This window comes from Neofelis nebulosa, chromosome 12 (assembly GCF_028018385.1).
Source record: "Neofelis nebulosa isolate mNeoNeb1 chromosome 12, mNeoNeb1.pri, whole genome shotgun sequence".
In the NCBI taxonomy this organism is placed as follows: domain Eukaryota; kingdom Metazoa; phylum Chordata; class Mammalia; order Carnivora; family Felidae; genus Neofelis; species Neofelis nebulosa.
This window is the reverse complement of record NC_080793.1, coordinates 22,714,794-22,740,780: the sequence shown is the minus strand read 5'-3', so window position 1 is coordinate 22,740,780 and position 25,987 is coordinate 22,714,794. Positions and strand designations below refer to the sequence as shown.

General features: G+C 36.1%; 1 protein-coding gene across 6 annotated transcripts in view; it reads right to left on the bottom strand.

Annotated features, from left to right (window-relative positions):
• SHOC1 (shortage in chiasmata 1) overlaps window positions 1-25,987 on the bottom strand; it is an 88,362-nt gene that overhangs the window by 19,911 nt on the left and 42,464 nt on the right. For 4 of the 6 annotated variants that reach the window (XM_058694556.1, XM_058694558.1, XM_058694560.1 and 1 more), the window contains 9 exons: window positions 25,332-25,417; window positions 24,355-24,597; window positions 19,868-20,284; window positions 18,053-18,181; window positions 15,039-15,215; window positions 11,979-12,083; window positions 8,228-8,406; window positions 6,718-6,790; window positions 695-761 (listed from right to left, as the gene is read on the bottom strand). In XM_058694556.1, the coding sequence (XP_058550539.1) occupies window positions 695-761; window positions 6,718-6,790; window positions 8,228-8,406; window positions 11,979-12,083; window positions 15,039-15,215; window positions 18,053-18,181; window positions 19,868-20,284; window positions 24,355-24,597; window positions 25,332-25,417 (1,476 nt within the window). The remainder of the gene's footprint in view (window positions 1-694; window positions 762-6,717; window positions 6,791-8,227; window positions 8,407-11,978; window positions 12,084-15,038; window positions 15,216-18,052; window positions 18,182-19,867; window positions 20,285-24,354; window positions 24,598-25,331; window positions 25,418-25,987) is intronic. The other 2 variants (XM_058694557.1, XM_058694559.1) reach the window with 1 other exon arrangement.

The following is a 25,987-nucleotide window of genomic DNA, read 5'->3' as shown; positions in this document are numbered from 1 at the left end:
AGCTTCACAGATGCTTTAGCAACAACAAAAGATGGATACTTAAATATCATAAGTTTATCTTTTCCATCTTCAGATTCCATATAATAGCACTTGCCACAATGAAAAATCTCTATTTTCTATATTGAGCAATCCAGATAGATAAAAGACGTAAGTGCTTTTATGAGCTTCTACTTGGTTTACACCTCTTTTTATAATTTGGATCTCAGTATTGGAAATAAATAATTTCTACATAAAATAAGGCAAAATAAAAACATTTTTAGACATGTCAACACTGAATTTTATTATTAGCATGCTCTCACTGAACGAATTTCTAAAGGATATACTTCAGGAAGAAAGAGAACTCCAAAGAAAGGAAGGAGATATAAGAAACAATGCTGAGCAAAAAACCCCAAAACTGGTATAAACAAGGGTAAGTCTAAATGGGCACTTCCTGTACTAAAAATAACAATGATAATTCAGGGATATTGAAACAAGACTGAACTAAAATTCTGGACAACAATAATATATAATACATAAGGCAATGACCTGAGTTCAAGTGTTCTAATATAATACATTTTTCAGGAAGAGGAGAGAGATATTGATTAATTTCAGGTTTTACTAAGCCTTTTTAAAAAGTTAAATTCCAGGAGAAATTGTGAAGAAATCTGTGAAACTGGTATGCTTATTTCCCATAGATGAATAAATACATTTTTACCCATTTAAAACACCTTCAGATTCCAGAAAATCATTTCTTTTGTTTTGTAAGACAGTCAGTGTTAAACCTGTTAGAAAAGAAGAATAATACAAAAAAGGTTTTTTTCAGTGTTCTGTTTATATATAAGTTTTAGGTGTTCATATATTTCACTACCATAACAATGAATTAAAGATCTATAAACAAGGAAACTGCTTAAAATACAATTTTCTGGATTATTTTTCTGTCTGTGGTATCAAAGTTTGACGCATGGGCAATATGTCCGGTATGTGTGTATGTTATAAGCATGGAAAGTCTGAATTTATGATGTAAAATAATAGAGTGGATTAAAACCTTAATTTTAAAGTAACCAAATAAGATACTCATCAATTCTGTACATTTAATTTTATTTGTTAAAAATCATGGTTGATTTCACCTTTTTTTTTTTCTACTCAAAAATTTAAGTACATAATGAAACAGCAAGAGACTACATTTTGATGTCATTTTTTCCTTTTTTAAAAATTACCACCTTAACTTTTTGGGTTTGCTGCTGTTGTTGTTGTTGTTTTGTTTGTTTGTTTGTTTGTTTGTTTGTTTAGAGAAAGAGAGGGCACAAGCAGGGGAGAGGAGCAGATGGGGAGAGAGAAAGAGAGAGAGAGAATCTTAAGCAGGCTCCACACTCACTGCGGAGCCCAACTCAGTGCTTGATCTCATGACCCTGGGAGCATGACCTGAGCTGAAATCAAGAGTCAGACGCTCAACCTACTGAGTCACCCAGGTGCCCCCATTTTTTCCTTTTTATTGGTTGTGTAAGAAACAGAAGATCTATTGGATGCCACCTGCTCATTAGATTCACTTCTGCTTCTCAACTATAACTTAAATTTCTATGTTACTAATTTCTTAACAAAATAAAATTAATTTCAAAAATTCTGTACCCACACATACAGTTTATTTTTGGTAGACATAACTGGTTTAGGAATAGCTAGTTCCAGTTAAAATAAAGCTTACACTCTATTGGTATACATTCATCAGTTGTAAAGTTCACAAAGGCATGATGTAATAATAACAAAGTAATGCTTACTTACTCATGTTTACTTGGCTTAATATGACAATAGTTTTGGTAGAAATAAGAAGAGGATGGGTACTATTTGTCTTCTGTATATAAATTTATAAGGTATTATTATTATTTAAAAATTTTTATTTTTAGTAACCTCTACACTCAGTGTGGGTCTTGAACTCACAACCTTGAGATCAAGAGTCACATGCTCTACCGGCTGAGCCAGCCAGGCACCCCAAGATCATATTATTTAAAAATCTAATCTCCAGGGGCACCTGGGTGGCTCAGTCGATTAAGCATCCAACTCTTGATTTCAGCTCAGGTCATGATCTCCCGGTTTGTGAGATCAAGCCCTGCATCAGGCTCTGCACTGACAGCATGGAGCCTGCTTGGAATTCTCTCTCTGCCCTTACCCCACTCCAGCTTTCTCTCTCAAAATAAATAAATAAACATTTAAAAATAAAATAAAATAAAATCTAATCTCCTTCCCTGATTTGTCTTAGCTATGATCCCAAAGCAGATTACTTACTAAGTGAACTGCTAGGATCTTCCAAAAACATAGATGATGAAACCTCATTTCTATTTTCTAACACTAGACAGAAAAAAAAAGGTCTTACTCCTAGACAGAGAGGACAGCTGCTAGTTAGAAGGAGTAAAAACATTTTTTCAGCTTAGAGAGTTAATATTTTTGTGTTAGTAGACCTTGTTGAAAGAAATTGGAAGAGTAGTGATGATATAATCCCAAAAGCCAAAGAAATAGGAATGTTCAGCATGAAGCCTAGATAAGAAGTGACATATACACTAATAATTTGTCCATGTGTCTTAGGTGTATTAAAGGGAAAGTTGCCCCATTAAGTAGGTTTAAGTATTCTTCTCTGTGCGGCAGAAATATCAGAAATATTTCCTCAGCTTCTTCACAAAAATATTCCTTCAGTTACCCAGATCCCTTGGTTTTATAATGCTAACATTGCTCATCACTTTCCTAACTTAAAAAAATGTTTTCATTTATTTTTGGGACAGAGAGAGACAGAGCATGAACGGGGGAGGGGCAGAGAGAGAGAGGGAGACACAGAATCGGAAACAGGCTCCAGGCTCCAAGCCATCAGCCCAGAGCCTGACGCGGGGCTCGAACTCACGGACCGCGAGATCGTGACCTGGCTGAAGTCGGACGCTTAACCGACTGCGCCACCCAGGCGCCTAAAAAAATGTTTTCAATTAGCCTGATTCCAGACAGTTGTAGCAGGTTCAGCTTCACAATTGTTAACTGATGCTTTACCAATTTCATACTAGAAATATCTTGTGAATTTAGTAGATAAGACCTCATCTGCCCAGGACTGGAAAACTGAACAAATAATAAGATCCAAGTTTGCAAATTTGGACTCTAGACACATGATAATGTCATCAAGAAGTAGCACTTATAGAGGCGCCTGGGAATCTCGGTCAGTTAAGCATCGGACTCTTGGTTTTGGTTCAGGTCATGATCTCACAGTTTGTGAGTTTGAGCCCTGAATCAGGCGCTATGCTGTCAGTGAGGAGCCTGCTTGGGATTCACTCTCTCTCCCTCTTTCTCTGACTCTCCCCCACTCGCTGTCTCTCAAAATAAATAACTTAAAAAAAAAAAAAGAAATAGCACCTAATACAGTTCTGCTTGAAAGAATCTTCCATTCTCATATTACTATAATTTAATAGTTTATTTTGCTAACTGCACTGATAAGCAGACATTTGTAATATGTGTATATAGTTCAGTTTAATCTTTTTCACTAGTCTCAGTCTACTAGGTATATAGAGAGGCATTCATTAGCTCATCCAGTTATTAATTTTTATTAAGTTCCTTCTATATTCCAGGCATTTTTGTGGGTGCTGGGAATACAAATTAGGGCATAGTGCTTATCCTCCAGAAGCTGACATACTAGTGAGGAAAACAGACAAGAGAATCAGTTGGTACAGTCCAGGATGGTACGTAGCGCCTTAGAAGTATGCACATAATACCCTGAAATCACAAAGGAAAGCATTTAAATCAAGGCTTCCTGAACAAATGTTTTAACTGATTTTTAAAGGATGTGTAGGAGTTAGCTGTTAAAGAAGGGAGAAGAGCACCATTATAGCAGAACAGGAGGCATAAGGGCATGGAGATAGGAAACAGCATGATAAAGTTTGGTAGGGTTACAGCAAAGAAATATATTGGGAGATGGTCAAAGATGCAATTTATAGAGGGAAAATAAATAGTAAAAAAAGGATGACATAGGTTGAGTGTGGTATTTTATTTTATTTTTGAGACCAAAGGGCTTGGGGTGCCTGGGTGGCTCAGTCAGTTAAGTGTCTGACTCTTGGTTTTGGCTCAGGCCATGATCTCACAGTTTCATGAGTTCAAACCCTGAGTTGGGCTCTGTACTGACAGTATGGACCCTGCTTGGGATTCTCTCTCCCTCTCTCTCTGCCCCTCCCCCACCTGCATTGTCTCTGTCTCTCTCAAAATAAATAAATAAACTTAAAAAAAAAAAAAAGAAGAAGACCAGAGGGCTTGAAGATTAAGGGAGAGTCATTAGAAAGGAAGGCTGGGCTATGGAATAACTTAAGGAACACACTGATGCAGGAAGAGATAGGATCCAAAGCAGAAATGAAAAATTGGTTTTCAAAAGGAGGAGGTTCACCTCCTTTATAAAGAAAGGAGGAAAAGATAAAAGAAGAAATGAAGGTAAGTTTGTAGATGGTAGGGAAGAAAACTGAAGATTCTTACCCCATTAATGGACATTAAAAAGCATAATTCTCTTTTTTTAATGTTTATTTATTTATTTGGGGGGGGGGAGACACACGCACATGAGCAGGAGAGGGGCAGAGAGAGAGGGAAAATCCCAAGCAGGCTCTGCACTGTCCACACAGAGAATGACATGGGGCTTGAACTCACAAACTGTGAGATCATGTCCCGAGCCAAAATCAAGAGTCAGACACTTAACCAACTGATCCACACAGGTACCCTGCATAATTCTCTGAAAAATGAGGGGATGAGGAGTCATGAAACCTGGGTTGTGGGATAGAGCCCCACATGGGGCTCCACATTAACAGCACAGAGCCTGCTTGAGATTCTCTCTCTCTCCCTCTGCCCCTTTCCCTGACTCACACTCTTCTTTCTCTCTCTCTCTCTCTCTCTCTCAAGTAAAAAGAAGAAATAATGAGGGGATGAGTAGCATAGTGGGGGTTTGTGGTATAGCCATTAGGTGGATAAGAATGGGAACTAAGAACATAAAAGAAAGGTTGTTAAGAGGTATTAAGAGCCCATATAAGTTCAGAGAAGATAAGTTTGTAGTGGTACCAAACTATTTTATTTTTTCTAATAATGCTCAGGAGCTCAGGTATAGAAACAGACAAGTTAAATGTCTTGATGGATTCAGAGCTAAGGTTTAAATGGAAGGTACATTAGAAGGACAAGACTGATTAGAGTCATGGGCACATCACCAAGTCTGGAAAGAGAAGAAAGTGAAACAAAAAAGGAGTTGACAGATTACAGATCTCTAAGATGCTGAACATCGTGAAAGAGTTAATGTAGCTGTAGACAGAGAGCAATATATCAGAGTTTAAAGTTCAGAAGTAGCACAGTTCTGCATTATTACAAGGCTGATGGCATAGCCAAGGAATGAATATCATTTTTGCTGTGGGGGTCAACAAAACTATAAGGTCAGAATGTTGAATCATCATTCATGTTAAAGACACCTAGGATAATGGCAGGACTAGGAGTGAAAAGAATACCCTGAACCAGGTGCAGAACTGTCCACAGATGATGGGGAATGTTCAGGTGGTAACTAGAGGATGGCAGTTGGAATGGTAGAAAATGCTGTGGCAATATGGCATAACCTCAGAGATAGAGGAATAATGTTTTGGAAAGGATAAAACAAGAAATTAACCTTCTCATCCCTATGATATATACATATCTTATATATCTCATATATCTCATGTATCTCATACATATACACACATATATATACATATGTGTACATACATATATATGTATACATACATATGTGTACATATACATATGTATATATATGTGTGTGTATATATATATTAGAAAGGAAGGCTATAATATACATATATATATACACACACATATATATGAGAGAATTATCAGCTTTTTTACGAGAGGGATACAGGGGAAGCCATATCATCTGGGGAAAGCAGGGTTTCACTTAAGACAAGGAGATGAAATTGGGACACCTGGGTGGCTCAGTTGGTTAAGCGTTCTACTTAGGCTCAGGTTATGATCTTACAGTTCATGAGTTCAAGCCCCGTGTCGGGCTCTGTGCTGACAGCTCAGAGCCCAGAGCTTGCTTTGATTCTGCATCTCCCTCTCTCTGCCCCTCGCCTACTCACACTCTGTCTGTCTCTCTCTCTGAAAAATGAATAAACATTAAAAAAGACAAGGAGATGAAAAAGGAGAAGAGTTTAAATATAAGCAATATGTAAACCATAGCACAAGGTGGAAAGAATTGGCAGAGGGGGCAATAGTGGGTAGAAGAGTTGAAGAATGACACTAGAACAAGACAGACCTTAGATGAAATCCTGATTCCCTTACTTGCTACCTATGAGATGTGGCATGTTACATCACCTTTATGAATTTTAGTTTCTTTATTTATAAAACTGATTTACTAAAACTGATTTATAGAGTTGTAAGTATACAGTATTATGTAGCAACTAGTAGATAATTAATAAAAGGTGTTAATTGATAATAATAAATACATATGATATATAATGTATGTGTAAGTACATTACAGTATATTTATATTGCAGACTTAAAGTCCAGATTTATTTCAAAACTGGTTATATCCCACTGAGTTATATACTTTTAAAGGATGAATTTTATGGTGTGTTATTGTATCTTAATTTAAAAACTTAGATCACTACATTTGTATATGTTCAAACATTTGTTATCAAATGAAGCATAATTTAAGACTCCCAACTGCCATAAATCAATCAATCAATCAATCAATCTCCCTACCTTCCATTTTGTTAAGGATTTTAATGAGTAAATGTTTCTCACCATCTGAGTCCATTCTTATTATAATCAGCACCTGGTCAAAAATAAGAATTTCATATATCTCTGAATAATTATTCTTTTCATAGTTATGCTACTATAACAAAAAAACAAGCTTCACTGGTTACATGAAAATAATGACAATAAGATTACCAAGCAAATATGTGTTATAAAAGATGTCAGTGCTTAAACACAGAGGAATAAATTCTGGTAAGATCAAATATCAATGAGGAAAATATTCTAGGGTAGGGCATTCTTAGCATTCATGTACTTCCATATAGGTGATTGTATATATAAGTTGTCTCTGCCTGCATTGTTAGTGTTAAATTCGACTCAGACAAGTTTGAATTTGTTAGAGAAAACCAATGATTTGCTGCTATACTTTCCTACTTACCATCACAGCTCTTTTTTTGGCACGGGGTTGGGGGAGGACAATAAATCAATTTCAATTTTTTAAATTTCTGACTGATTATTTTACTTTATTTTAATGACTTAGGCAAGTTATCCAAGTAACCACAGAGTTGGGGATAAAGATATAGGAGGGGCAAAGAGGAAAAAGAAGAAGAAGAAGGCCACATTTACATCCAGATTTTGTGTAAAGTATTTGAAACATTTTTCAGCTTGAAAACATTTAAGAAAGTATTTCCTCTTAAGTCTTTTTTTTAAATGTTTATTTGAGAGAGAGAGAGAGAGAGAGAGCGAGCATGAGCAGGGAAGGGGCAGAGAGAGAGAGGGAGACACAGAATCCAAAGCAGGCTCCAGGCTGTCAGAATAGAGCCTGATGCAGGGCTTGAACTTATGAACTGTGAGATCATGACCCAAGCCAGATGCTTAACCAATTGAACCACTCAGGCTTCCCCTCTTAAGTCTTTAGTAATGCAACCTTCATATGCTTGAGGTAGCGTGGGCAAAAATCCCCAATATAATCCAAGGCATAAACTAAGAGCTTTTTTTGTAGAATCATATGAGATGAGATTCTGGTTCAATATCTAAAAATAAATTATTGTAGTTTTGTTATCTGGTATATGCCCATGAACTTAAAAGTACCAGACAACAATTTTGAGATTTGCAGAGTCAATCCATAGAGAACTCTGTATAATAAAAATTAAAGTATTTTTAAATTCAAGACATATGAACAATGATGCAAAATCATCCTTTCTCTTGGTCTAATTCTGTTTTGTTAACTTACTTAAGGAGAAAACTGTCAAGGGACCAAATAGTCTAGACTACTTCATAATTTCAGAGCTAAATGCAAAAATTTATCTTTTATCCAATTCCTTTTTTAAAATTAATTTATTTAAATTCAAGTTAGTTAATGTGTTGTGTAGTATTGGTTTCATGAGTAGAATCCAGTGATTTAACACTTACGTATAACACCCAGTGTTCATCCCAACAAGTGCCCTCCTTAATGCCCATCACCAATCCAATTCTTACTTAAGCTGATTATCGTTATCAGCTTTATTCCAGTACTTACATTAATCTGCTGTTCACTCTGCATCCAATTAAGTATCTGGCATCGCAGTTCTTGTATCTTGTAATTGGTTTCAGGCTTTTTTTCCCTAACAAACTGTACAATCTCCAGCTGTCTCCAAATGTTGTCCAGATAGGAGCCTAAAATGCTTCTGTAGATATCTTTTGCATTTGACAAATATCCTGTTAAAAATAAAAGTAGGGGGAAAAGGCATATCTTTTCATTCTTTGAGAAACTCCATGGTAAAAATTAAAAGGAAACAAGAGTCATAACAATTAAAATTTACTTTAATCCTTTTATGATTTTGATCAAAGATATTAATAAAAACCTTAAAATTGAGTAAAGCTTAAAATTATGTACCAAATGTCTCCTTTTAAGCTACCACAACATACTCGAATATATCCTATCTTTTCCTGCCTTCTGGCTTGATCTACACTTACATGCAAGTCCTATGGAAATGCCACCCCATTGGAATTTTCTTAGTATTTTATCTGTAGAATAGATTGTACTTGATTTTTGGTTCTTTTTTTTTTTTTTTTTTTTTTTTTTATTTATTTCTGGGACAGAGAGAGACAGAGCATGAACAGGGGAGGGGCAGAGAGAGAGGGAGACACAGAGTCGGAAACAGGCTCCAGGCTCCGAGCCATCAGCCCAGAGCCTGACGCGGGGCTCGAACTCACGGACCGCGAGATCGTGACCTGGCTGAAGTCGGACGCTTAACCGACTGCGCCACCCAGGCGCCCCGATTTTTGGTTCTTTATATATATGACAATCTCAGTCTATAAGCTCTTGGGATAAATCCATGATATTTATGCATAATTTATTTGTATAACTGCAAAAACAGCAGAGCCTAAATTCAGACCCACTACAAGCAGTTTCCAAACACAGAATCCTGCGACCTATCCTTGCAAGTTCATATTCAGTAAATTTAGATTGTATCCCGGGGTTTTTTGCCTAAAAGCTCTCCTGGTGATTCCACAACACAGTGAGTTCTGTGAATTACTGAAAAGCACCTAGCATAGTCATTTATGTAGGTCAGGTGTTCACTGAGTACTTTGGCAATAATATATTTTAAAATTATGTTTATGTTCACATTTTTATATTTATGTGCATATTCAAATTTTACATTAGTACAGCTTGACTGATGGGCAATTTAGACTGACTTATGTTCTATCTTTTTTTTTTTAAGTTTATTTTTGAGAAAGCAAGAAAGTGGGGAAGGGGCATAGAGAGAGAGGGGAGAGAGAGAGAATCCCAAGCAGCCTCTGAGCTGTCAGCGCAGAGCCCATCGCGGGGCTCGAACTCAAGAACTGTGAGATCATGACCTAAGCTGAAGTCCAACGCTTAACCAACTGAGCCACCCAGGCGCCCCATGTTCTTTCTGCCTTCTAATCTCCAAACCTCTTACTGATTCTCTAGATCTAACTTTCTAAATGAGAAGCCTAATCCAGTACCATCCCTATTTCAATGGCACCCTATTATCTACAGAATAAGGTCTGAGCTCTTTTGTGCAGCTTACAAGGCTATTCATGATTTGGCTCTTTTTTATGTCTTCATGCTTAGTTCTTACTGCTTTCTACCTTGTACTCTTCACTTTAACTACATGGAACTGTATGCAGCACACCCACTGGGTCATTCTTATGGGCTCTTAATTCTGCCTATAATACCCTTTCATACTTTTATTTACTTAGCAAACTTGTACTTTTTTTTTTTTTTTTAGCTTTTTAATGTTTATTTATTTTTGAAAGAGACACAGCGTGAACAGAGGAGGGGCAGAGAGAGAGGGAGACACAGAATCCAAAGCAGGCTCCAGGCTCTGAGCTGTCAGCACAGAGCCTGAAGTGGGGCTGGTACTCACAAACCATGCGATCATGACCTGAGCTGAAGTCAGAAGTTTAACAGACTGAGCCACCCAGGAGCCCTTTATTTTTAAATAAACATTCAGCTTAAAGGTAACAGTCTCCATCCTTTGTATAATTAGTACCTATCTTTACTACAGTACCCATTACACAATACTGAATTTATTTCTGGGTTAAAGCCCAGAAGTGAGACTATACCTTTAATCTTGAAAGTCATTACCTTGCTAGCTTGGGAGGGGTAACAAATTGGCAGCTGGGAGAAAAAAAAACAGAATTCTAGAAGGGTACAGGGCAGGCAGCCAGACCCCCATGGACCTTTCTTTCTCTGCCACTACAAAGAAAAAAGAAAAGAGGACAACCTAATTCACTCTTTGACTTTGAGAGGTTTAGAGTTGAGAAATCTCTCCACTAAAAATGTCCAAAGTGGCTTAGTTATTCCTTATGGCTTGGGACCTAGGGCTTAAGAAGTTTGCTTGCCAACAAGAATTTTAATTTTACTTCTAGAGTATTCCTCAAGGTAGCCAAATAGCAATGACCAAGTTTGACTGAGCAAAAGTATTTCTTTGAGGAGCAAAAATCATTCAGCCCAAGTACATAGTTCTTAATGGTCTCACTTAATCCTTGTGTAGATCGTAAGAGTACTTAATGGTGAATATACTTCAAATAATCCTCCATAAATATTATTTCTCTAATTCTAATTCTCTAATACTAGTAAGTTTGAGCAGCAGTGAGTCACAACTGAACTCTATAGCACGGAGAGCTCAGATGTTTAGATTCTGATATTCTGCCTTATTATTATGCTTTAATAATCAGCCTTGCTTTTGGTAGGACTGGTGACCTTTCATGGAAGCTGATAGGTATAATGAAAACAGATGACTAAATAGAAGGACATGTGATATTACACCCTTATACCAATTGCAGGTTCTGTAAACTAGCGTCCCCAATCCATAGTTTTCTTGGGATGGAGGTAAAACAACCTGATCCAGCATCAATACCCAAGTGGTTTAATTGGAGAAGAAAGGATAAGCAACATGTTAGGATTTCTAAAGGTAGCTGTAACATAGCTATAATACTTGACCAGATAATACTAATACAATACTTGGCCAAATATTATTATTTCCAGTGCTTAGAGGGAGGACAGCTGTAACTCACTGCTGCTCAGTATTTACCAAAACAGTGGATTAGAGAAATAGTTGTCTGGGTCATAGATGAGACAAAACCTCTGGGTCACAGATCAGAGAAAAATTATTTTCACTTTAAATTTTAAATAGGTTCTAGAAATTCTAAATTATAAAACAATTCTATAAGTATACCATTACTAAAAAATCTAAATAATCCTGCAATAAGGGGCCTAAAGCAGTAATGTATTGAGACAGATATTTTAATGATTTTGATAGTTTGGAAATAATTTCCAAAATCTTAACATTTTCTAATATATTCAAATAGTTTGATTTTTATTTCTCAAGTAATTCATATCCTAATTTACATGTAAAACTAAAAAAATTGCAAAATATCTTACTACTAATAATTTGGTTATATTAGTTATATTCACCTAGCAAAGATTCAAAGCCACAACATTCAATGAGGACCTAAAATGTACATGCCAAAATATCATCTTACATTAAAAAGTAGTGCATGATAATGATTATATAATCAAATCTGCTTGAGGCCATTATGAGTCTACAATTCAGGCCTAGATTAGAGAATCCTAAACCTATTTTTTTAAATGGTGGTATTTGTTACAAATGATTTCTTTCAATGAATATAGGCAGCATAAAATATACATTCTATTAGAATTATGTCAAAATGTATATAGTGCTTAATGTGCAAGTAAAAGAGGAAATAAAAATATCTCAATAGGACTAAAAGGGGAAATAAAAATTTATCCCACTAACCCAATGCTGTGTCCAAGCTGCATGTTAAAAGGACATCTCTAATTGTTACCAGAAGATGTAAGAGAGCAGCATGCTTGTATGTCATTTCTCTTTCATCATTCGTACCTAAGCAAGCAGAAATGTATTTAAAAACATAAGATACACATCAGAATTTTAGAACATGTATCAGAATGCTTAACAATAATAGCTAACATTCATTATCAGGTGCTTACTATATGCCAGGCTGCTGGTTATTTCATTGAATCTATAATAATAACCCTATCAGACAAGTTTATTATGATCTTCACTTTATGGATGAGGAAATAGTCTGAACAAGGTTAAGTAACTGTCCAAGGTCACTTTGTTTTTGTTTTTAAGTTTATTTATTTATTTTGAGAGAGACAGAGACAGCGTGAGTGGGGGAGGGGGTGAGTGAGAGAGAGAGAGAGAGAGAGAGAGAGAGAGAATCCCAAGTAGTCTCTGTGCTACCAGTGCATGATCTCACGAAATTGTGAGATCATGATGTGACCAGAAATCTAGAGTCAGATGCTTAACCAACTGAGCCACCCAGGTGCCCCTCTAAGGTCAATTTGTGAATAAATAAGTGGTGGAGCTGGCATTCAAACCCAGACAGCTAACCTTAGTGTTCATATTCTTGTTGTTTCCAAAAGATATTCAATTATTTCTACTCTTGGTAGGAAAAAAGGCCAGTGAGTCCCAGTTATGAAACAAAAAGCAAATTCAACTCATAACTTGCCAACTGGTGAAGAGAAAGATGGGGATCATAACATAAAGCAATACCTTGAAATGGAGGTAGACACCTGGGAATATTTGTCCAAAGATATGACTCAAACAAGAGGTGTATTTACAATACAAGAGATGTATTGGCTACTTAATGTGTTCCATGTAGTTCCAGAGCTTTCTGAAGATGATAGATTGGATTTTACTATGTGCAAAAGTGAAGCCAAGAAGATAGGAGTCTAGGCCCACTGCCCCAATTCAACCAGAGAAGCTTCACTTTTCCATGTTTTATATAATGGGATCCCATGAAATATTTATTTGTACAAAACGTTCTGCTGAAAAATTTGAAAACTGCTCATCTAATCAATTAGTGAAGATCAAGGCAAATAAGAAGTAGTCACTGGGAACAAGAGGCAACAGGAGAACCATTTATGGGTTAGTATATTCAGCCCCTCTAAGGACTTTTAGAAACAAGTCAATCATGACCTGGAATGGATAAGAACAGGGCAGAGAAACAAAATTTGGTATCATTTTTCTTCTGTCTTTAGGAGAACATTTCTTGAGCATCTCTTATCATGCCAGTCTGCAGCTGATGAATTCTTTCAGCTTTCATGTGTCTGAAAACATCTTCATTTTACCTTTGCTTTCATAATATGTTTTTGCCTAGTGTAGACAACTAAGGTTTTTTTCTTTCAGTATTTTAAAGATTTTACTCCACTGTCTTTTCACCTGAATTATTTCTGACAAGAAATTATGTCATCCTTATCTTTGCTTTCGTTATGTAACATACTTTTTCTTTTCCCTCTGGCTGCTCCTACAATTTTCTCTTTACTGCGAGTTTTGAGCAATTTGATTATGATATGCCTCGGTGTGGCTTTATTATGTTTCTTGTGCTTGCTGTTCACTGAGTTTCTTGGATCTATGGGTTTTAGTTCTTACTAAGTTTGGAAAGCTTTCAGTCATTATTTTTTCAAATATTTTTCTCTTTACCCTCTTTTTACCTCTCCTTTGAGAATTCTAGTTGCTATTATATCTGGCTATCTGAAGTTGTTTCACAGCCCGCTGATGCTCTTTTCTTTCTTTTTTTAGATTTTTTTTTTACCTACCCATGTTTTATTTTAGTTTCTAGTGCTATGTCTTCAAGTTAACTAATCTTTTCTTCTGCAATATTTAATCTGCCATTAATCCCATCTAGTGCATTTTTTCATCTCATGCATTGTAGTTTCATTTCTGGAAGCTTCATTTGTGTCCTTTATATGTCCCTAACTTACTGAACATATGGAACACAGTTATAAAAAGTTTTAGTGTCCTTCTCTAATAATACTAACATCTTTGTCAGTACTGAGTTTGCTTCGATTGATTATTCTCATTATGGGTTGTGTTTTCCTGTCTCTTGTTATGCCTGATAATCTTTGATTGGATGTCAGACACTGTGAATTCTATCTTGTTGGGTGCCCCATGAATTATGAGTTTTTCTAGCCTAGCTGGTGGTAGCAGGCATTATTCCCTGCCCTGTGTGAATGCAGGGTACTATTCCCTCTAATCCCATCAGATGGTTTCCTTCCCCAACCTCAAGTGGTTTCCTCATATACACTCTTTGATCAGTACTCTGCCGAATACTGTGTGTGAAGCTCTCTGTTCTCTAATATTCTATCCTTTGACCTCTAGCCAAGAGGCTAGATGGCCTTGGTCTCCCTGGACACTTAGTTCTGTTTCTGCAGTGCAGACTGTCCACTTGACTCTGCCCCGGTACCTCTCCCTGTGCTATGGCCTGGCAACTCTTTCAAGGCAGTAAGCTAGGGCAATGGTAGGGCTCACCTTGTTTCCCATCTCTCAGGAATCACTGTGCTTCACTGCCTGATGGGTAGGGTCTTAAAAACTGGTTTCATGTATTTCATCTTTGTTTTTGTTTTTTTTTCCTCCTTGAAGGAGGGTAAATCCAATCCCTGTTTCTCCATCTTGTCCAGAAGCAAAAGTTAAGGAGTGACTTTAATTAATCTATTTTTTTACCTCCCCCCACCCCACTTTTGGGAGGGAATTAGGTGGTTCAGATGTTAACAATAATAGGGTTAATTTGGTTTGGGGGCAATAGGAACCTGTCAAGTAATATATGTCAATTAGGAGTATCACTGAGAAGCAAAGCCAGATGATATTCATTACCTATTTCTCCTCACTTAGGTGATCCTCCAATATTGGTTTATGGTTGTCATATGCTGAATTACAGTTATGCCTTCATCCATGACTAATTACTATACCTTCTATATTCAATTTTTACTCATTTGAGACAATAATCCATAACTTTATATCCTTTTAAATAGTATGATTTTTATTTGTACTCACCTTGCTGAATAGCATCACTTATTACTTTTTCTTGTTCCTTTAAGAGGAATCTTGTTTCATCAAAAATGACAGTGGCAAATGTCCAATTAGCAGCAGGGAGAGTACAGAGGCATACAAGTTTTTTTAAGATAGGAGTAGCTGCTGCTTCTAGGAGACAGAATGCTTGGCACTGGCTATCTGTGAAAATAAAAGCATTAAAGATAGTGTTTTATAAGGATGCTTGTTCTTTTTGACAAACCAATTAAACATGTCACTTCTTGGAAAACTGAACTCCATCCTAATTCTTTTCTGAGTAAAGATCAAGAGATTGTACAGAGGCTCATTTTAGAATATTTATTCTAAATAAACTAATAACAACAAAATCAAAAACCCTCTGTAGAACTAGTATAATTTTATGACTATCCTGCTTATTAGAAAATATTTATTCGTTAACTAATTTGGCATGGCAAGTATGAAGAGCCATATAAAGAGAACCACATAATTTTTTTTCTTCTCCCCCCACTGAAATTAGCTTACAACCTTAAGCCAAACAAATTTATAACAATGACAAATTGTTTCTAGTTTTCACTAGAATGTCAATAAAGATTTGCATTACCATCTAAAGGTTGTAAATAAAACTGAAGAGAATGAAAAGATATTAAAAAACAGTGTCATATTTTCTTATTGATGTTAATAATGAGCATGATATTCTTTTTTGTTTTTGCTCTGAATTTTTAAAATTTATTTTTCATTTATTCTGAGAGACAGAGACAGAGTGAGTGAGGGAGGGGCAGAGAGAGAGAGGGAGACACAAAATCCGAAGCAGGCTCCAGGCTCTGAGCTGTCAGCAGAAAGCCCAACATGGGCTTGAATTCATGAAACCGTGAGATCATGACCATAGGACTGACACACCACATGCACCAGCGGGTAAGACTTCCAGAGGACTCGGTCACACCAGGAAGGCAGGTTGTATTTCATCCCTGTGGCTTTCTGCTTAGTGTAGGCGTATTAGTCCCGAGTCAGTCTTTCAAAACGGTAGGTGGGCACGAACGTGATTTCTTCCTCCTCAAAGTGTAAGAAGACCTTCTGCTCCTTCCTCTCCATCACCAGCTGGTCATGGGACAGGAGGTCTGCCTACTGCTGCTGCTTGATCTTCTGGACAATGGTTTCTGCCTCCCAGGTGGGAAGGTCCACACAGTAGTTCAGATCACCAAGCCAGAAGAGGTGGGTAAAGTGGTGAGTGGTGTTAAAAGGACTCAGTTTCTTGTCTCCCAGAGCAGAAGCCAGAGAATGTTCATATAGTTTTGGTTTTGCCTGAGTTTCTTTTCACTTCCAGAAGTTAAATGGCTGTTAACAAAGCCCTAGGAGGTTCTGTTGAACATAAATGACACCCCCACGGCTCCCTTGTTTCTCAGCGTGTTGGCGATGCCCGTCTTCACATTGTTGGTGCAGATGTGACTGATGTGGTTCTCATGCTCCAGCTTGGCCAGCACTACGATTTGGATATTCCAGAGCGTGTGGATGGCAACTGTTTTAAAAGTCATGCTGGTGATTTCTTGCAGGGAGTGTCTGAGTATCTCCAGCCACTCCTTCTCTCCCAGGGGGTCTTCCTGGGTGCTGATCACATAGATGTCATGAGGGATGTAATCGGCAGAGTCATCCTGAGTCTTTCCCTGCCCCTTGGAGAGAAACCAGAACGTGATCTTCTTGGAGGCGGGGGGGGGGGGGGTGTTACCCATGTTCCAGGTGCTGATGAAGATGGTGATCATGTCTGGCTCTGCTTGCTCCGAGTACTTATTCTTCATCTGCTGGAGAAGCTGGCAGAAACTTTCTCTCTTTTTGGAATCAGCAAAAACATATTCCTTCCACAAGGTCTTATCCTTCTCAGTTTCCACCAAAATCACCAACTTGTTCAGAAACGTCTGAGACTTGATGAGCTGCAGGATCTTATTGTGGCTGTAGAACTTGTCCTCAGAACCATCCTTGAACTTCTTAATTATCAGTTTCCCAGACTCAACATCAACTTTGAGCTGCAGCTTCTGAGGAATCCCCAGGGATTCTGACTTTACCTCAAAGGTGACGGGAAGGATGAGGGAACGTTGATGGGGAGACTTGGTGCCTTCATGCAGCAAGGCCTTGACCTTGTCTTCAATGGGGGTCAAGATACTCGTCAGTTGGCTGACCTTGGCCACCATGTTGACTGGATTGGCCTCACCAGGCACCTGAGGCCATGGAGGGAGGCCAGGGGAGAGCTGCTAGTCAAACAGCCTCTGCAGAGACTCCAGGGAGGGGAGAGTCTGGGTGACTTTGCTGGGAGCAGGAGACTGAGCATGATATTCTTAAGCAGGCTGTTCTTTAGGAGTCGAAGAATATTCTTCACGGCAGAAGCAAACATTTTAATCAGTATTGTTTAATCATTTAAACAAGAGCTTTAAAAAAATTTTTTTAAGCGTTTATTTATTTTTGAGAGAGAAAGAGAGAAAGAGAGGTATGCACAAGCATGGGAGGGGCAGAGGATGAGGGAGACAGAATCTGAAGCAGGCTCCAGGCTCTGAGCTGTCAGGCCAGAGCCCAGTGCAGGGCTAAAACCCATGGATTGCAAGATCATGACCTGATCCAAAGTTGGATGCTTAACCAACTGAGCCACCCAGGTGCCCCAATGGCGGTAGCTTTTTTAACATCATGTTGACAATGGGTAAAAGAATAGAGGGAGTAAGCAACATCAGTTCATTTTTCCAGACTGGGCAGAACGGTGTGAGCAGCTGTAGTCTGCTGTTGTCTGATGAATATAGAGAAGCAGGAGTTTAAATGAAGGGAGAAATAACACTGAGTGGACTGGAGTAGGGCAATGGAAAGGGGCAGAGGCAGTGAATGGGGGCGTTCCAGGCCCAGGAGTAACTTGAAAGTAGGAATGGCATGATGAAACATCTGAAACAAGTGAAGAAAATAACATGGGAAATCAGGTATGTCCTAGATACTCAGAAAAGGCTTCAAGTTCACTTAATTTGAATGCACTTTAAAAGCATACAGCATACCTGATGCTTGAATTTCAATGACCTTGTCTACTTTCCTTTCCTGACTTATTTTCTCTACGGCTTTATTAGTACAAACAATGGGACTTTCTTCTTGAAGAGTCAAGGAATGTTCTTCTTTATCTTGAAATTCTAATAAAAAATATTAATTTGCATTATTCAGGGAAACTTAATGTCACTTTACTTAAAATGATTTGATATAATATGATAATTGTTAAAGTTCTTCCTTGAAATATGTCAGTATTAAAGTGAACAACTATTCAGGTCAATGGACGTAACAACAGTGCTGGGTAGGAAGCTGAATGACCATAACAGAAAGAATCTTGGCATCAAATCACTGTTTCAGTCTCAATTCTGACACTAGCTTCAGTGTCCTCATATGTAAAATACAGATAAATATACCTATTGTGAATACTGTTATAAGGAATAAATACCAAGTACAGTTCCTGACAGCTAAAAGGCACATACAGCTCAACTTCATTTCTCTGTGACTTTCCATATACCCTTCCTTCTGCTATTAATTCTTTCCTATGCCCCAAGCCCTCCCTATCTCCAACCTTTTTTAATTAGGTCAATTCTTACCACTCACCCTTTAGGTCTCAGGCATTTTCTCTGAGCCTATAAGCTTCTCAAGGTCAGCAACAGTATCATATTTATCTCTAATATGTAATTTAGTGCCTGGCATACAGTTCATTTGTCTTCCTTCTTTTCTAAGTAGTGTGGAGGATTACAAAATATATATAACTAATTAATTTATTTATAGTTACTTATTTTAACTAGATAGCAAAGTTATCTATTATTAATGATTACCAGATAATTTTAGAAACATAATACCACCTCGAAACATTTTAATATATTAACTTTAAATATATGGTGAAAACAATGGAGTAAAATATCCTAAACTAGATTGTTATTATTTTCAAGTATATTTTTCATTAGCTATAAATAATTGGAATAGTTATGATTAAATAATACTAATTACTAGAGTTTTTGAGGGGGCCTAATAAGTTGTAACATTCTTTGTTGCCCCTGAATTAATTATAAAATAAGGGAAGAAGTAAAATATATATACCAAAACATTACCTTTATTACTAACAAAGGCTAAGTTGGAAAAAGGAGCTTAGTTTGAGAATCAAATGGGCTGGCTGTGGACAGCAGAATTCCACATTAACAATATATAAGATGGTAAGACCTAAGTATGCTGTGACTCTCACGCATATATATTCTTGTACTTAATTCTTCTGAGTAACTTATATCAAACATATTCTACAATACCTATTTTTCCTTTTTTACCAGAAGTGAAATGATATGATACATACTACCTTTGATATGGTTTTAAACAGTGAATGTAAAACAGTTACAACTCAGACAGAAACTCTTTGTTAAAGTTAAAAAGAGTAATAAGCAATCAAATGGGCAAAATGTTCTCAAGTACACATTATAAGTTATAATACTGAGAACTGTCAGCTAAAAGAGAAAAAACAATGGCAGAACAATCAACAAAAGTTAGAAATACCATGAATCTGTATGGCCAAGTTGTAGAAATCAAGTTTTACAAATAGTGACTTTTTTACAAGTTCAAATGCACTTTTAAATTTTTTGGAAAATACATATCTACATCTATGTCTAAATACATATACAAATATCCACATCGATCTCCATACTCAATAAGTATCATGAATGAAAGATGTTTTCTTTGGCTTTGAAAAATAATATATTCTATTTGAAACAGATTTATTTCCTTACCTTCTGTAGTAAATTATATATTTAGTCCTTAAAGCTATCATATTTATGTCAAACTATTACTAAGTTACCCACCATCATTTTCTTTACTGCCCGTGAGTTCAGTCTTTGAGGTGCAAGTTCTATGTTTATTTCGCAGTACAATAAAGTCATTCAAAAGGTCCAAATCATTCTTCCATTTTCTACCTTGTTTAAAAGATGATTTTTCAATTTTTGGAGAGGAAGATGATTCAAGAGATGGTACTGTGCAGTTAAGTTCCAAGTAATCTTCATTTTCTTTATTTTGGCTTATTCTATAAACTAATTCTAGATCATTCTTTGGTTTTTCTTCTTTTGTTGGTCTTTTAACAGATATATAGTCATCAGAAAAACACAGGTCTGGTATTTCTTTTGCCAGAGATGAAATCTTTTGTGGGAGCAATAAACGATCATTTGTAGATTTCTCATTAATAAGTACAATAGGTGAGGAACAACTTTTATATTCTAGCCATGCTGAAAACAGAAAATAAAAATATCCAAATGACATCCATGAATAAATGGGTGCTCTGCTAGGGTATTAGGATAACTTTTATTTATAGGTTCTTATTAATATAATTTGATCCTTAAAAGTACTTTGTTTATTGCTTTGAAAATCAATTTTGTCCTGAATAAAATAAATTTTTTAAAAGGGCAAAATTTCTGCACCTTTTTTTCTTATTACTGGAGTTAGGTTACCAGGTAAAGAATTCCAGAAAAGTCCTATTGCCAATAGGCTTAGAATTAAGTCTAAAGGTCAAAAACTTAGGTATCAAGCAATTGACAGATCAGAAGAATATATTTATAATACATATACTTGAAAAGAACTGTATCCAATATATATAAAAAACTCTCCTAGTTTAATATTTAAAAAGCAAATCCAATTTAAAATTTGACAAAATATTTGAACAATACTTCATATATGTACATGCTACAACATGGATGAATCTTGAAAAAATACTAAATGAAAGAAGCCAGTCACAAAAGACCACATATTGTATGATTCCATTTATATGAAACATCCAGAATAGGCAATCTATACAGGCAGAGAATAGATTAGTGGTTCCACAGCTGGAGAAAATGGGGAGTGACTGCTAATGGGTACAAGATTTCTTTTGAGCGATGACAAAAATGTTCTAAAATTGACCGTGGTGATGATTACACAACTTTGTGACTATAATAAAAACCACTGTATGGTGTACTTTAGAGTTGTATGGCATTTGAATTATATTTCAGTAAAGCTATAATATATTTTTTAATGTTTACTTACTTATTTTGAAAGAGAGAGAGAGAGCAAGTGAGCAGGGGAGGTGCAGAGAGAGGGAGAGAGAGAGAATCCCAAGCAGGCTTTGCATTGTCAGCAGAGTCCAATGCAGGGCTCGAACCCATGAACCACGAGATCATGACCTGAGCCAAAACCAAGAGTTGAATACCCAACTGACTGAGCCACCTAGAAGCCCCTATAATATATTTTTTAAAGCAAGATATACAAATGGCCAATGACCATGTTAACTGATGTTCATCATCATTAGTCATCAGGAAAATACAAATTAAAAGCACAATGAGATACTACAACACACCCATTAGAATGGCTGAAATTAAAGACTGTCAATACCAACTGTTGGCAAGGATATAGAATAACTAGAACTCTCACACATTGCTAATGTGAATGCACAATCTTGCAACCACGTTGGAAAACAATTTACTAGTTTCTTATGAAGTTAAATATACACCTACCATAAGACCCAGTAATTGTACTCATAGGTATTCATTCAAGAGAAATGATAACATATGTTCACAAAAAGACTTCAATAAGAAGATTCATAGGAGTTTTATTCCTAACTTTCTCTGTAAAAACCTGGGAAATAAATCCAGGAGAGTGGATAAACAAACTGGGGTACATCCATATGAAAAATTCTTCAGTAACAAGAAGTGAATAGTGATACACACAGCATTGTAAATGAATCTCAAAAATGTTATGCTGAGGGGCGCCTGGGTGGCTCAGTCGGTTAAGCGACCAACTTTGGCTCAGGTCACAATCTCGCGGTCCGTGAGTTCGAGCCCCACGTCGGGTTCTGTGCTGACAGCTCGGAGCCCGGAGCCTGTTTCAGATTCTATGTCTCCCTCTCTCTGACCCTCCCCCGTTCATGCTCTGTCTCTCTCTGTCTCAAAAATAAATAAAGGTTAAAAAAAATTAAAAAAAAAATGTTATGCTGAGTGGAAGAAGCCAAACACAAAGGAGTTACTATATGATTCCATAAATGAAATTCTAGAATACTGAAAACTAATACATAGTGACAGAAGGTAGACCAGTGGTTACCTGGAGTCAGGGGTGAAGGTTAGAAGAAGAGAGGGGTGGAAACTACAGAATGCAAAGGAGCACGGGGAACTTTTTGGGTGATAGAAATAGTCTATATCTTCATTGTGGTGGTAGTTTCATTGGTATGCACATTTGTCAAAATCCATAAGACTGTACAGTTAGAATGGGTACATTTTATTATATGTATATTATATCTTATAAAATTTATTTATAAATTTTTATTCTTAAAAAAGCTTAAATGCCTATAGGCCCAGATAAATAAGGTATGTTACTGAGGGAAGTATATGCTTAAATCATAATCTTTTTTTTAATGTTTAAATGTTTGAAATTTTTTTAAATGTTTACTCATTTTTGAGAGAGAGAGAGACAGTGCAAGCAGGGGCAGGGCAGAGAGAGAGAGAGACACAGAATCCAAAGCAGGCTCCAGGCTCTGAGCTGTCAGCACACAGCCAGATATGAGTCTGGAATCCACAAACCACAAGATCATGACCTGAGCCAAAGCTGGCCACTTAAATGACTGAGCCACCCAGCAGCCCCTAAATCATAATCTTTAGGATGATAAATTTTGAACTTTTTTCTTCCAAAATGTAGAACTTTTTTCTTGCAATAATTGTTTTTGTTTTGCTTTTATTAGAGATACTGGTATCAGAAACATTTTACTTTCCTCTTAATTACACTAAATGTAAGATAAAAGTGCAAAAGTAATGCTAAACGCCAATTAACACCTGGCCTCAATTTATGAGTGCTGGGAACTGTGGCAAATTGGAGGTGGGTGAGCTGCTATAGGCCTGTCTAAAGAGGTGAGCTGCTATTGGCTCCAGGCAGTTGTTGCCATATAAGAATAAGGGTCTGGTCTTTGAAATTTTAAAGACAATCTCAAAATACATGTCATTTATGTGTAACCCTCCAAATTGTAAATGTTGGTAACTAAATAAAATACCAGGACCTGAGTGCTACCAGTTTGCAACCTCTGAGATATTTTCTAGAGATATCCTGGTATGTTTAGTAGGCAAATATGAACTGTTTATCATTTCACTTTTCTGAATATTTTCTTCTACTATTTAATCAGCCCTATCCTGACAACTTGGTAATGAGTTCTTGATACTATTACTGCTTTTTAGACTTCAGAATTAAACTATCATCATAATTCTATTGGATATCAAGGTGAATCATATGTTTTATTTTAACCTCAAAATAGTTACATATCATAATAAAGACTTTATTAGTCTTATAGATTTAATACATTATTCTGGAAATTTGAAGACCCCATAAAATCTTCCTCTCCTTTTTCTTTGTCTAGCAATCTGACTTAATCTCTTTTAAAATTATTCTTCTACCCTGAGTAATCATCTAGGCCTTAGGATAGACTGGTGTGCATTTCTTTAACATAGTCTATCTATCCTCCCTTCTACCAAAGCCCTCTGTCTTCTGTCTTTGAAACATCTCTTTGCTGATAACGATTCTTGCCCCAATTCCTATCTCCTTAGAGCAGTCTCCTAATATACACAATTCCTAAAATTCACTTTTAAATATATTATTTACTCTATAATAAACTAAAAGTGAGCTTTACCAACTTCTTTAAGATCTAAATTTAGTAACTATTGCACAAAGATTTAAAAATAATTCATAAATACTTCAAAAAAGTATAATTCAGACTAAGAATACTCCATTTACTATAGTGGCACATATAGCAACCAAAATACTTGAAAGATAGGTACTTACAAGACATTTTTTGCTGTCTTAAATTGTATAATTGTATAAGTAACTTAAAATGTTGAGTAAACTCTTTGGTAACAAAGGAAGATTATATATTGTTGAACCCAGGTTACTACATATTATTGAATACCCAGAGTTCCCCTGTCAGATCAAAAAATAACAGTGCTGGTTTGTGTCTAAGCTGATGTAGACAAACATTGAGCTCGCAATTAATCACTTATAAAAAGAAACAAAGTCACTTTAATTGAAAATGGCTAGAAATTTAAAAACTGAGACTACAGAATTTTAGGACAGTAAATGATTTTAGGATGAGCTAGTCAAACTTCATTTTTTTTCAAGGAAGAAAGTGGGGCTTTGTGAAGCTCAAAGTTATAAATTCTAGCAGAGCCAGAGCTAATACTGAATGCTGGAATTTAGTTATATCTTCCCAATCACCTAATGGAAAGCCAGTATCAAACATTTTCTCATTCTGAATAATTCACACAAGTGACATTTACTATTATGTACTTACACTCAAATTGAAGTACTTTTGTAGGCAAAAATATCTCCATTTTAGTATCATCAGCAGATAGATCATCATGACACAAATATGTATTCAGATGTTCCAAAGTTTCTGTCTCCATTAGATTTAGTCCTTCTTTTTCCCACCACTCTGGGTTTATAGGATCAACTACAAGGCTTTCTTCTTCAATAGAAAATATCTTTTTCAAATCTGTAACTGAATATTGACTATTGGGCTCTTCAGTTCTTGGCACTTACAAAACAATAACAAACCAAACAACAAAAAGAGACAGTCCACAGAGAAAAAGAGATGAAAAACACAATAAATAGAACCACACTGAAAACTGCTTATGAAATAGATTTTCACACATTGGGGAAAAAAGTGAAAATTGAAGTTATAGCTAGTATTTTGTCTTCAGGATGCTAATATTTGTAATACTCTAGCAGTTGAAGTTACATAAGGGATGTTTTTCAATCTATGGAAATATCATGAAGTTAAAATTATTCTAATATTTAGTAGGAGATAGGACCATTATTTGGACCATTTTAGTAATTCCTAAATTAATATATTTAATAAAATTTTGAAGAATTAAATTAATTTTGAAGAATTTAATTAATTAAATTAAATTTGAGATTCTAATTTATTATAATGAACCTAAATAAGAAGATATATTTGATCAGATTTCATGATGGCTATCATCTTATATATTGTGGCACAGAGATTTCTCCCTCATTACTTTAAACTAAATAGTGCAAATCATAATGTAGGGAGGAATCAAAGTAGCACAACTACTTAATATTATTATCTGCATTATAAGCATCTACCCAAAATTAAAATGAAAAATTTCGAAATCTTAATTTAGAACTGTGATTTTTATAATGACAGTAACAATAATAAAGAAATAACAAAACTGACAATACATTTCTACTGATTATACGTTTTCACCTTTACTTTTCGTTTAGCATTCAAAGTCAATTAATCTTTACCTGTAAGCAAAAATGGTTTCAAAGAACTTTCTAACTGCCACACCATACGGTATTTGGTAGCCGATTCTTCAGCAGTAAGCAAACTACTGAAAAAGAAGAGTTAAAGCTTAATACATTGATAATATTGAGGCTTTTTGCATAAGAAAATTTAAGAAAGTTCTAAGTATTTTTTACATTCGAAAGCAGTGAAAAATTAACTCTGTAAGTGTGTAAAGCTAAGTAGAGAGTTCCATAAGCCAAATTTCAAATACTTGGTTTTCCTCCCCCTGGGAAGGTTTGGCAGTGTGTTACCTGAATTGCTCCTGCTTGCCTATAACTTACTCCTTCCTCTAGCTCCCTCAGTGGAACACTTCCAACTATGAAAGTGTGCCAGCACCAACCCTATAAACCACCCCAAATAAAAATACAATTTAGGTAAAATTACTGTGTTTTCCATACAAAACAGTAGCTTTAACACAAGTTTTTACAAAATGGGCTTGTCCCCAAGTCCATTTTAAACAAATTCTGGAGCCTCTGCTGGCTGAGAGTCAGAATTATGAAATGAAAGAACAGTTCTGTCTGTTCTACCTTCTCAGGAAGGTAAAAATTTAGTCCTAAAGTTTAGTTCAGGTCCTTCATTCTTGGTGTGTGTGTGTGAGTGAATGATTTATGTCTGT